Below are 13,265 nucleotides of genomic sequence, written 5' to 3'. Positions count from 1 at the left end.
AGATATCTATTTCTTAAAATTTTTCTATTTGTAAAATGCATGATGGTTAGTTCCTTATTTAAGGAAATAACTCTGAAGTTTCATTTGTAATTCATTTGGAGAATTAAGTTATAATGGTTATTTTAAAATAGCTTTATTGAAATACAGTTCACATACCATAAAATTCACCCATTTTAAAGTGTATCCCTTAGCAGGGATAGTTCCTGAGATTAGTGTTTGAGAGTCTTTTCTGAGCATGGTTGGGGTCCTTCCCACTGTTTCTATACAGGCAAATTAACTGGCCTACAATATTGCCTTTATTTTCAATAAATTAACCTATGTCCTCCCAGTTGCCTTTTACCAAATCCTCCACTGTTTGAGAGTGTTTTAGGCTTGAACTTCTTCATGCTGTGTTGCAAACAAAGTAATTTTCTTTGGAAAGAGATTAGGAGCTATTTTTTGGTTTGTGTTCCCTCACCCCCTCCCTCCTCCACCCCTGTAAAATCTCTGAGCCTTGATCCTGGAGGCGAAGGGAGGAGAGAGGAGCAGCAGAGCAATGGCATGCTTTTCTCTGAGGACATCCCTGCTTTAGTAGCTCAGTGCTAGGGAGAAGAGAGAAGGAAAACACATCTTCTTCGTTTGCTTCTCCTGGCAAGATACCAACTCTTTGCAAGCCAGGCCAAGGGTGATTGGGATCCCAGTATTAGTGTAACACTCCAAGTAGAGCCTCTGCCCCACCAGCTAAGATTGGGTACTAGAAGTGAGCCAATCTCTTCCCCACTTCTCCCACATCTTGGTGGTATGTGCCTGGAATGTAACTTTAGGAAAAGGTAGATGAGGGCAGTGTTGTTATATGGAAAAGGATCACAGGTTTTTCTGAAATGAAAAAAGTCTTCACGTATATATTTCAGAGAAAAGAAAACATACATCCACACAAAAATTTGTGTGTAGATTTGTATATATATTCACAGTAGCATTATTTATAGCAGCCAAAATGTGGAAACCTATGGAACTTTCAGCTCTGGGAGGGGAGAGGGACTGAACATTGAATTAGTGGTTCAATCAGTCATGCCTCTGTGATGAAGCTTTCATAAAAATCACTAAAATGCAGGTTTTGGAGAGCTTCCATGTTGGTTAACACATGGAAGTGCTGGGAGGGTGGTGCATCTGGAAAGGGCATGGAAACTCAGCCCCTTTCACCATACTTTGCCCTCTGCATCTCTCTTTTTTTTTTTCCATCTTAACTCTTCCTGAGTAGTATCATTTTATATTACATTGACAAGCTAGTAAAAAAAAAAAAAAATGTGGAAACCCAAATGCCCATCAACTAACGAATGGGTAAACAAAATGAGTTCTGTATACATTGGAGTAATAGTTCATAATTTAAAAAAAATGAAGTACTAATACATGTTATAACAGGGATAAACCTTGAAAACATTATCTACGTGAAGCCAGTCACAAAAAAACACATATTGTAAAATTCCATTTATATGAAATATTCAGAATAGACAAATTTATAGAAGTTAGCGGTTGTCTAGGGCTGAGTATGTATGTGGGGATGGGGGGGTGATGGAGAATGACTGTTTCATGGATATGGGGTTTCTTTTTTGGGGTGAGGAAGATGTTCTAAACTTAGATTTAATGATAGTTGCATATATCTATGCATATACTGAAAAACATTGAGTTTTACACTTTAAATGGGTGAATTTTATGGTCTATGAATTATATCTCAATAAAGATGCTAAAATAAAAGATAAAGTCTAGTCACTTGTTATCTTTTAAAATTTACAAGATATATCTACTTTTTATTCAAATACTAATCAGGCCAAACTTGCAGAGTTTCTGTAATTTTACAAGTCATAATGGGGTCATATTTGCTATCTCCATAGGCAGTCATTTGTATATGTGAGGAACATATTGTGATCTAATGTAATTTACTTTTTACATAGTAAAAAGTTTCATAGTTTTCTATCTTGTATTCTATACTGACATTTTGAGTATATTATAAATTTATTGAACGCTTTTTTTGTGATACTATTTATTTATTTATTTCTAGTGTTGTCATTTTCTCCAATTCAAAGATTTCCCTCTTTATTCTTTTTTTGTGATTCTCCGAAAATTTACTGCTAGTGTTAATAATTTCTAACATTTGTACATCAGAAATCACTGATTTGAAAAGTGTGACATTGTGAATATAATAATTTTTAACCATGTCTCTTCAAATATTTTAGCATAGTTATTTAAATCATGTAGAATATAGTTTATATTTAACTTGCTATTTTCCTCTTTGATTTATCTCTCCTCTGTGTAATAAAGAAAAGAGCATTTGTTTCACTAGTGGTTCTCTTGTGCTAGATATTTATAGTAACTATTTTGTCTCTGAAATATCTGTTTTTTTTTTTCTTTTTGTTTTGTTTTTTGTTTTCTGTTTTACAAGGGCATCCCAGTGTTGCCTTTGTCATTGTATGAATTCTTAGGAAAAAAGGCAAGGTAATAATAGTCCCTCTAATTTCTTCTATCATTTTAAATTCTCATAGAGGTTTCTTTTTGCCCCAGTAAATTGTTCTCACAGTAAAAGTAGGCACAAATATCAAAATATACTTTTGTCTGAATGTATATGAGATATAAAAACCTGTTGTTTTTAAATTTGTTTTCTTTTAGTAGGTTGTAATGCTTTTCAAATGATTTAAAAGTAACCTTGGAGAAGGGTTACCTTAAAAATGTCTTAAAGTATATATAACATAAGAAAAATGTATTCCAAAAACTTTTTTCAGAAATTATAAAATGTTTGTTTTTCTAAAAAGACTTGAGTAGCCATTATTCCCCACATAGAATAGATTAAATAGATTTAAATATGAATAGAATAAATTAATAGAATAAATAGATAAAATAGATTTAAATATGACTTAGAAAATTGGCATGTGATATATTGGATTATTCCCCCTTCTTTTTCAGGAACTCTTGGTGTGATAACAGAAGCTACAATAAAAATCAGACCAATCCCTGAATACCAAAAGTATGGCTCAGTAGCTTTCCCTAATTTTGAACAAGGAGTAGCCTGTTTAAGAGAAATTGCAAAACAGGTAAAAACAAACAAACAAAAAAGAACAAAAACCCACCCATATATATTTATAGTTTAAAAATTCTGCGTAACTGATTTTGTATGTCACATATAATCTTCATATTTAGTTGTGTTATATATGTGGTTTTTCCCCAGTTCTGTATGAAAAGGTAATGTAAAATCATCCCTGTAAGTGCAGTTGCTATTTCTTTATTTCTTGGTTTAAAGAGTGCTGTGTGATTTTAAGCCAAGGTAAGGTATATACTTGGGTTGATGGCTTTGAATGACTCTGCCTTTAATGAATGTTATGTTTTCTTAAATTTTTTTTAGGTAAGATATTTTGTGATTAATTTGAAGTAATATATAATTTTTCTTAAACTAAGACATTTATTGAAATTAAAATAAATGGCTGATTGTCAGTGATCAAAAATATAGAAATTAAATATAGGTAATCAAACTTTATCAATACTTAGAATATGCTACTACTAGACCCTACTTTGTTTTATAATAGTACCTAGGCTATAGCTTAAGTTAAATAACATAATATAACATAATATATTTAGCTATAAGTTAAGAAGAATTCCCATTTTCTGTTCCCTTATTTAAAAAAAAGATATAATATTAAGGATTTTTAAAAGATTAGGCCATGTCAAGTAATTTTATTTCTGTATTCTGTGTATCAGTGTAGAAATTCTTGCATTTCTTTAGGTATTTGGTTCATTATTTGAACTACAATGGTTTGTGAAAAATTCTCATTTCAGCATTTCACAGTGGGGAGGAAATCAAGGGAGTATACTGCAGCCTGTTTCTTCTTGCTTTCTCCAAACTCCTGGAGTTCTTTAGTACTTCCCATCAGCTATATACAACTAGAATCTTGAGGCAAGGGACCTTTCCAACCTGACCCATATAGGTCAGCCTCCAGGTATATCATGAGCAGAGTGAAGCGAGGATCTGCTGAGGCAAAGGAATGATATCCAGCAAATACTCCATATTCATTGTGGACTCTTTCAAGTACGGAAATGGAAAGTGGTCAAGAGTCTTATCTTCCCACCATTCTACGACATAAATGCCTTAAAGAAATTTAAAATAAGCAAAAATATTTCACAGTTACTCACATATTTACCATTTTTAGGGTTCTTTCTTTCATATATTCAGTTTTGCTTTCTGAGACATTCATTTTTTCCGTTAGTTTTCTGCTTTGAGGAGGTTCAGCTATATGGTCATTTAATCTAACAGTTGACAAGGATAATTTCTATAATTTCCAGGTAGCTTCAGTTACTTATCAGTTAAATTGCTTCCTGCATTAAGATTTAACCATAGGCCCCTTAGTCTTGATTGTCTTCCTGCTGGGTGGGAGAATAATTTAAAAAAGAAGTATAGTCCTAGAATGAACATTCTTAAACTACTGGCAGGTTAGTTTGGTGGTGGTAAAGCAAAAACAAATGTTAATAGTTGAAACTTTTACAAGAAGAGCTCCTAATTCCTAGAACCTTGGGGATATTATGTTATGGTTAGGGTGCTAGAATATATAGTTAAGTATTATGCTATTTGCTAAAATAATGAGATGATATAATATTTAAATATTATTTAATATATAAATATGTAATATACATTACATATTAAATATCAATATACTTCAGGAGTAAATACTATTTGTTATTCTGACATGATATCTGAGCACTGAGTAGTAAAGTTCAAGCGTGTCCTGATACTTGTCACTAAAACCTTCCACATTTAAAGGCAAAGGAAGACAATTTCAAATTTAAGATAGCCTAGATGTTAAGGAATAAAAGAACTAATTGCAAAGTGTTATGGTTTTGCCTGTGAGTTAAAACCTAGAAGAATAGAAAGCTAAGTTTTCATGTTGTTTTTTGTTTGTTTGTTTTGCTTTGTTTAGAAAATTACTGTAAGTAAGTTCACCAATTAAAAATCAAAACAAACCAAACATTTCCCATTATTAGATTATATTTTCTTATCAATTTCAATCTCCCTTAATGATTTTTTTAAGTGTTTTCACCTTGTATTATAATTTATTCTTGGTGTTAAGTACTTTTGTTTCTGTCTTTGTTAAGCTTGATTATTTCCCCTCCCCAAAAAAGCTTTATCATAAAATTTATAGTTCGTAGTATCTCTCTTTTTCAGGTTTTGAATATGACATCTTTTTAATTGGCTATTGCTGTCTCCATATTTTATGGTAAAATAAGCAAGAATGCCACATTGGATTTTTAAAAATAATTACAGAATCGATAAAACTATCTGATTTGTATGTATTTTCAACAAAAGATCTTTGATGAGGTCACATTCAGTCTATGTTGGTCAAATCTGCCCCTTCACAAGCTCTCCACTCTGTAGAACACAGATTTAGTAGACTTGTGAAAAAATGTTGCTAGGTGATCTTGGAAGTAAAGGTAGACATATTTATGCTTTCCTCTTTTCTGCATTGTAAATATGTAAATATATCTTAGGTTTCATTAATGAGAAATGATGTACAAATGTATCAGACTCCTAAATTTATAATTTTATTAAAATGGAAATATTGGATTTAAACATAGTTGCTATAATCTGATGCAGTTTTTGTTACAATTTAATATATGCCCCTGACAGAAAGTAATAGAGAACTACTTGTGCTAATGAAAAGCAGGGGGTGAAATTTTCCTTCATCTTTGCATAAGTCAGTAAAAATTGCGCTTTTACTCGTTTTAAAAAATTCTTTGGATGTTCACCAGTGACTGTAATCGAAATTGACTACACAAAACTGTATTGGGTATATAGTTTGGAATAAACAAAGGTGATAGCTGATAGAGAGTGCTACCCTGTGGTTAAAGACCTTAATGGAAAGCTCCCCTCTAATCTATATTTTTAATAAATTGGTCCTGTGTACTTGGTAATAGACAGTTTTTAAAGGCATACATACCACGTGACTAGAAAGTTTGTCTTTCTTGAAACTGATTAAAAAGCCTAGATAGATACTATTTTATTTTCAAATATTACTTGTATGAATGAAACAATTGCTAAGAATAGTTACTGTGATTTGGAGATATTCCACTGTTTGAGGAACATATATATTTTACTTCTGCACAGATAGATAATTATGAATGTTTACCTGCCCTGGAAATGGGCAAATGCTTGTATTATGGCTTAGAGACATTTACATATTAGTTTACAGAATGTACAAATCTCATATGTCAAGAATGGAACGACGTGTGCTGCCCTGCTTTGTAACAGTATTCTCAGGCAGAAAAATTGAGAAAATGATCAGATTTTGGCACTAGTTGTTCAATTTGCAATTTGGAATTTCAGCTGATAGGAAGAGAATTAAGATCCATTAAAATAGATGATACATGGTTTGTGATTGTGCCAAATTCTTGATTGAATAATGAGTTGGCTGGTTGTAATTCCTCACTGTCATTTCATAGCACTTCCATTTTTACGGTATTTTCAGACTCAAGTTGCTTTTGAAATGGGGAACTGTATTTTGGATATGTATCTTTGGGAAAGGAGTATACATGATTGTTTACAAATAGCAAAGTGGGCTCTTTGTATATTTTCATCACTATTCTTACTGAAGGAAATAAATTAAGCAACTTTATACTGACAGCAGAAGGATTCTACTAAGGTCTCTCATCTAATCTTTGTCCACGTGAGGATTGTCCTCTTTCAATACTTCACTGCCTTGTGAGGAGCTAGAAAGGAAGATTTAGTAGAAGATTAATGTGATTCTATCTTATAAATGGCAGTCCAGTATAATCTCCAACTTAACTCAGTAGATGGGTAAGTAAGTGATTTTTAAGACTTTGAGAAAATAGATTTCTTACTGTAGCCTCTCAGGTGAGAGGAAATAGTGTTTTTTAATCAGAATATCAGTTTCAGGTATATTTTATTCTCTTATTGTTTGTTTAGAAATAACAATGATATCTTTATAAAGTTTTAAGGGAAAAAGGGTTGAAATAAGCTCAAATTGAGCAGTTTTTGAAGTCTGGGATTTTCCCTTCCCAGTAAAAACTTAAGAGTTATGCCCTGTAGTATTGAGGGAGGACCATATGTTCCATTAAGAGGAAACACTGTACGTGTGGCACATTTCCGTATGCATTCCTCCGAAAACTGTCTTTCTCAGTATCAGCACTAGGTTTGTAGAATTACAGATTGAAAAGGGAGGTTTTTCTCTCCCTGTCTTTTGGCAAGGTGTGGCCCATTCTACCTACCATCACTTTTATTTTAAACAGTTTTAAACTGATAGGGTGTTGTTGTTTTTTCTAGAGAGTTTAGACCATAATTTGGAAAGAAATACATAGTTCATATTTGACACCTCAGACTATTATGTCTCAATTCTGAATTGTTCTGTCTTAAACTTGACTTATCCTGGAGGGGTTGAAATAAGTTGAAAGGAGTTAGGTTTAGCAATTACATTATAAAATAATTAAAACTGCTTTATATTCAGTGGTAATTCTTGGAAATAATAATTTGTCATGTGTAGAAAAAGGCATTGTTATTTTAAATCATTATGTGTGTGCATGCACGTGTGTGTGTGTGTGTGTGTGTGTGTGTGTGTGTGTGTGTGTGATGCTTTTCTCCCTCTGAGGCAGAGAAAATAACCTAGCCCCTAGCCAAAAGTTTGATTAATTGGATTCTTTACTATGTGATCCAGCAGAATGTGTTAAACTTGAGGACAGTTACAAGACACGCTTTTAAGCAGGAGCTACTCAGAACAAGTCATTATACATGTACAAAGTGAAAAATGAAAATGATGAACCAGAGACCGTTTGGCATTATTGGCTCTTCCCTTATATAAATGGAGGGAAATATCTACTGTATAATATGTAGCTGTAAGCCAGTATGTGACTTCCAGTAGGACTAACCAGTTATACAAATAGCCTTAAATACTGTCTGATTTTATCTGTGGTACCAGCTCTGAGGAAGAACCAATTATCTGTCTACATTTTAAGTTTTTATATATAGAAATTTGCAGTTAGCAGAATTCTTTTCACATATCCTTTTTTAAACATTTTTTTGTTTATCCGTATGTGAGATAGTGTGCTCTTAACTTTATATTCAATAAAGTATATTGGATATTGTGTAAGTTAAATAGACATGATTCCTGTCTTCTAGTAATCACTACAGATGTTGCATATCATGATAAATTTTATATGTTTAAACTTTTGTATGGCTAGGTACAAGGAGTTTGGTATTGGAGCTTTGGCTTCTGATATAGTGTGAGGTTACTAGACTATCTCCAAAATAGACTCAAGGTTTAGGAGTTTGGGCCGTTCTAGAGTCTACACTGAATGTGTGATTTACTTCTTGAAGAAACAAGCCTTTTCAATTCAAAGGTGTTAAACAAGGCACCAAAGATACAGGACTACCATTCACTGCTTATATTTTATGTTTATGAAGTTGGAATAGTAGAAATCCCGATGCCTTTTGAGATACGTTAATATCGAATTTCTTTTGCTAGTATTTAGTAAACTAAGGGAAACCCTCACAAATAATGTGTCACATCTGCAGTGCAAGTTCTGGTTTTCTCTGTGATAAGAAAGAAATACGAATTAGTTCCATAAAAACAGATTTTGCAGAAATCTTTTGATGTGTTTCTTATAGGGACTTTTTTTTTTTTTTTTTGGAGAAAATGGTTAGATTGAGAGATCTGTTGCTTTTTTTAAGTTGTTAGTAAAGAGAATTGTACTCAGAATTAAATAAGACTAATGAGAGTGGTTGTTATTTACCTTTCAGGTTTATATATTAAATTCCTGGTTGTAACATCATTAAAGGGAAGAAATTGTCAGCAGTTTGACTTAGTCAGTCTCGTACTAGTGCTTTGAGGTCAATGTGATTATTTATTTCTTCTTTGCTTGGGTAAAACAAAAATAATTGATATTTCCTCAAGGTCCATAATGAGTTTCTCATCTCTTTTCAGACTACTTATTGTATATAAAGTATACTTGGGTACACGTCAGATGACATCAGATATTCTAGTAAAAATAAATTTATCATAGTAGGAAATAAATCAGTTATTTTATTAACTCCATTTTGAGTAAACAGTTTTTGTGTGATGTTCCTTAAATTCCCTGAATGTATTATTAACCCACCAAAAAAATTACTTGGTAAAACTATTCTCTCTCAGGTTATTTCTGGTCCCATACCACTAGGGGTCACTTTAACTCAAGAACCCTTTTCCCCCTTTCTTCATCTATGGAATACTCAGTATAATTGAAAAGCATGGGAGTGAATTTAGAGCTTAAATTCTCCGAATTTGTGATGTCTCTAACTTTTAAAGGAAATATTTTTAGGTTTTCAAATTAGTTTCATAGCAATTGAAACATAATGTAGTCTTAACCATAGGTAGTGTTACCCAGATTGTTGTTTTTTAAGAATAGAAACATTATTTTGGTCTTTCGATTATAGGAACTTACAATTAGTGATACTGGCAAGTTTTCATATAAAATTCTAAGAGACTTTTCTGCTTTTTTTTTTTTTAGAATGATGCACAGTGATTTGCAAATAATCAATGGCCAGAGGATCATAAAACAATCTAGATGCTGTTTTTTAATTTGGGTGCTTTACTTATGAGAATTTACTTGTGATGATAACTAAAATACTCATTTACTGACTTTTTAAAAAATGACACTATTAAAACATGAGACTTAATAAAGCTGTGGTTTCATTTTGATCATTTTTAAAAAGCCAGTATTGAAAACTAATATTTATTATCTACATACAACAAATTCTCTTTAGCTTTTTATTCTTTTTTGATAAGTATTAGTAGTTATTCTCATTTGATAAGTATCTGTAACCATCTACTCTGCCTCAGTACAAATAGGAATAGTCCATGACTGACTCAGCTTTATATGACTCAGCTGTCAAGTTAAAATCATATTCAATATTATTGAATATTGGTTGTTATGTGTGCCAAGTGTCCTGAAGCTTCCTTACTTATTTTTCCAACTTTTTAATGTGAAAGTTTTAAGCATACAGAAACTTTGAAAGAAGAGGATGGCGATCACTTGTATGTTTATCTTGTATATTCAACAATTGACTTTTTCTTATGTTTGTTTTAAATGTTTCTGTATGTGTTTTCTGGGCCGTTTAAAATTAAGTTGCAGACATCATGGCACTTGATCTCTAAGTATTTAAACATACATCTCCTAAAAATAAAGGTGTTTTTCTTCACAGCCACAATACTATTATGTCAAAGAAAATCAACAGTAATTTCTTTAATGACATCCAGTGTTCATTCTATAAACAGATCATTTCAGTTACCCAAGATGTATTTTATGGATAGTCTTTTCAAACCAAGTTTTTATCAAGGCCTGCATATTGATTGTATTTTAGTTGTTTCAGAGATTGATTTCCACTACAGATTTATTGTACTAAACATACTTTCCCCCATTTTCTGATATATGTGTCTCTGTGCTGAATGTTTTCCCTAATAACACTTGATATAGGTACAGGGGTAGTAGAAACTAGGTGACGGTAGGAGATGGAATTTACAAGTTGTTGGTACAAATTTAAAAGTTGTTTTTGGGGAGAGTAGGTGCTTGGCTGGCTCAGTCAGTAGAGTGAGGATTGTGAGTTCAAGCTCGACATTAGGTATAGAGAACTTAAAAATAAAATCTTAAAAAAAAAGTTTCGTTTTTTGTTTTTTGTTTTTTTCTAAGAATGACAGAAGGGCTCTGAATTCTTTCGCGTATGTTACTGGTGTGCTTAAGCCAAAACATATAAATATGTATGTAATATGATACTGTTTATTTCATGCAGAAAAGAAACTTGGTCTAATTAGGCATCATATGTGTTATTAGAAGTTGATACGCCTGTTTGAATAAGAGCATTTTACGAAAATTGATTTTTCTGTAGTATTTTGGAAACTGGTTTGGCTTTTAGAAGCACAGCCTAATTACAAAGATACCCTTATACCAAGATTTGAAATTACTCAGGTTGTGTGTGTGTGTGTGTGTGTGTGTGTGTGTGTGTGTGTATAATAACTGTATAACACATAGTTTTCATGTAATTTTTGTTTCAGGTATGACTTTAAAGCTCTTTGTGTTGTGTGTGTGATGTATGTATATGTGTGTTAGGTGATTTTTTGGGAAGCTTTGTGGTCTATTTGAAATATTCCTCATCCAGCAGTCAAGATATCTTGGTCCTAGTTTGTGTGCTTAACAGTCATATGACCTCAGACGAGTCTTTTAATCTCTCTGGTTCTTATGTCCTCATCTGAAAAATGGGGATAACACCAGTTCTGCTACCCTGATGGGTTATTTCTTATATTAGAGATGTGAAAACAACCTGGACATCACAAGATTCTATAAAAGTAAGGCAATAGGTTATTGTTATGGTATATATGTAAAATTACCTAATACTGTTTTCTTTAGATTTGGCAGTGACTTTTTAAAATATAGATTGAATAATATCACCTTTAGTACCAAAGGTGAGTAAATTGTGTAGTGCTCAAAATAAGAATCTACTCAGTTATTTTGTTGGATGAAATAAAATGTGTATTGTGAGTGGTTTTATAAAATTATTTGTTCAATTAAAAGTAAATGATAGCAAAAATGTTGTAATGCGCAGTTATGTGTTAAGTTTTGTTCTTTTGAATGATCTGCATATATCTTAATGTTGTATGGATACAAATTTTATTTATAAATGTTATTAACAGAAGATAAATGTTTAAAAAGTTTATGACAGTCAAAATTTTGTCATGTGAAAGCAACCTTTTGGTAGAAGTTTAACCATGTTAAAAATTTGCATAGAAAATAAAATTGTCGTTAGGGTGCAGCTCACTTTAATACTATGGAAAAGCTGTAGCTAACTTAAATCTTGCTAGTGTTTGTATTGTAGTATTTCAGCATACAAAATTTATATGACTATCTGTTCTCATTTTTCTTTCCTTGCAGCTTTTAGTGTGGTGACTAGATTAAATTTAACACTGGTGCAGTTCTAGATACATAATGTTACCCTTCAGAATTTTGTTGCTATTTTCATGCCTTGAAAGATTTTAGAATTCTGGTCACTGATAGTTTTTCTTTTTAAAATGGATTATTGAAAGGGATAAAAGGAAAACAACAGTTCTTAGAGTTATGTATGAAGACATCACGGATAATTTTTTGAGGTGTTTTTGCTCAGAAAAATTCTACCATCATCTTCTTCATTTTAAAAGTATATAAGAATCTGAAGATACATTATAATTCACAAATGGTATAATGTTGATTGTAGTCTTTGAAATTTCTACTTTGTTCTAAAATAATCTACTTCAAGGCCCAATATTTCTTTTAGGTATTTCCATAGATCTTTGCTAGGCATTGAGAAGATCTTGTTGCTGACAAAGATCTGGCAACATACATGTGTGTGTATTATATATATAGATTTCTCTTCCAAATATTTTATAGAAGTCAGTGATGTTTTATCATCTTAAAATTGTATAAAAAGTTAAGATTTTTTTACTGTATATATTCTTAGGAACTAAGCTCTTGATGTCACATACAGAAAGATGGCATTTACATTCTACCTGTGTAGCTTCTTTACAGTATTAAATTTGTATCACATTTTTTCTTTTTAAAATAGAGATGTGCTCCTGCATCTATTCGCCTCATGGACAACCAACAGTTTCAGTTTGGTAAGTAAGGAATGGTCATTTTAAAATCTGCTCATGAAGCCCCAAAATTTGTGAAACAGCTGTTACATGCCAGGAAGAGTACTGAATACAGAGCTAGGAAGATGAATGTCATAGTTCCTGTCCTTCAGGAAGCCCTTAGTCTAATGGTGACAGACAATTACAGAAATGAATGAGTGCAGGATTGTTAGAGATGCTATGAAAGAAGAGTGCACTGGATACCCTGGGTGCAAATGAAGGAATGGTTGAACCTGCTGGATTTTGCTGGATGTCAATATGGGGATTCAGGAAAGGTGTTTTTTTTTTGTTTTTTTTTTTTTAATGTTTATTTTTTAAGATAGAGAGAGACAGAGTGCAAGTGGGAGAGGGGCAGAGAGAGAGGGAGACACAGAATCTGAAGCAGGCTCCGGGCTCTGAGCTGTTAGCACAGAGCCTGATGCAGGGCTCGAACTCATAAACCACGAGATCATGACCTGGGCTATAGTTGGATGCTTAACCGACTGAGCCACTCAGGCTCCCCTAGGAAAGGCTTCTTAAAGGAGGGTAATGCTTACATTAAATCTTAAGGGGAATAGAAGTTTGCTTGGGATGTTTTCCTCTTCCCTCCTACCAAATTTGTTC

General features: G+C 32.4%; 1 protein-coding gene across 2 annotated transcripts in view; it reads left to right on the top strand.

Annotated features, from left to right (window-relative positions):
- AGPS (alkylglycerone phosphate synthase) overlaps nt 1-13,265 on the top strand; it is a 150,663-nt gene that overhangs the window by 86,744 nt on the left and 50,654 nt on the right. For both annotated transcript variants that reach the window (XM_058713031.1, XM_058713040.1), the window contains exons 11-12: nt 2,935-3,062; nt 12,596-12,647. In XM_058713031.1, the coding sequence (XP_058569014.1) occupies nt 2,935-3,062; nt 12,596-12,647 (180 nt within the window). The remainder of the gene's footprint in view (nt 1-2,934; nt 3,063-12,595; nt 12,648-13,265) is intronic.

This window comes from Neofelis nebulosa, chromosome 2, assembly GCF_028018385.1.
Source record: "Neofelis nebulosa isolate mNeoNeb1 chromosome 2, mNeoNeb1.pri, whole genome shotgun sequence".
In the NCBI taxonomy this organism is placed as follows: domain Eukaryota; kingdom Metazoa; phylum Chordata; class Mammalia; order Carnivora; family Felidae; genus Neofelis; species Neofelis nebulosa.
Note: the sequence above shows the minus strand (reverse complement) of the source record. Positions and strands in the feature narration are given on the sequence as shown.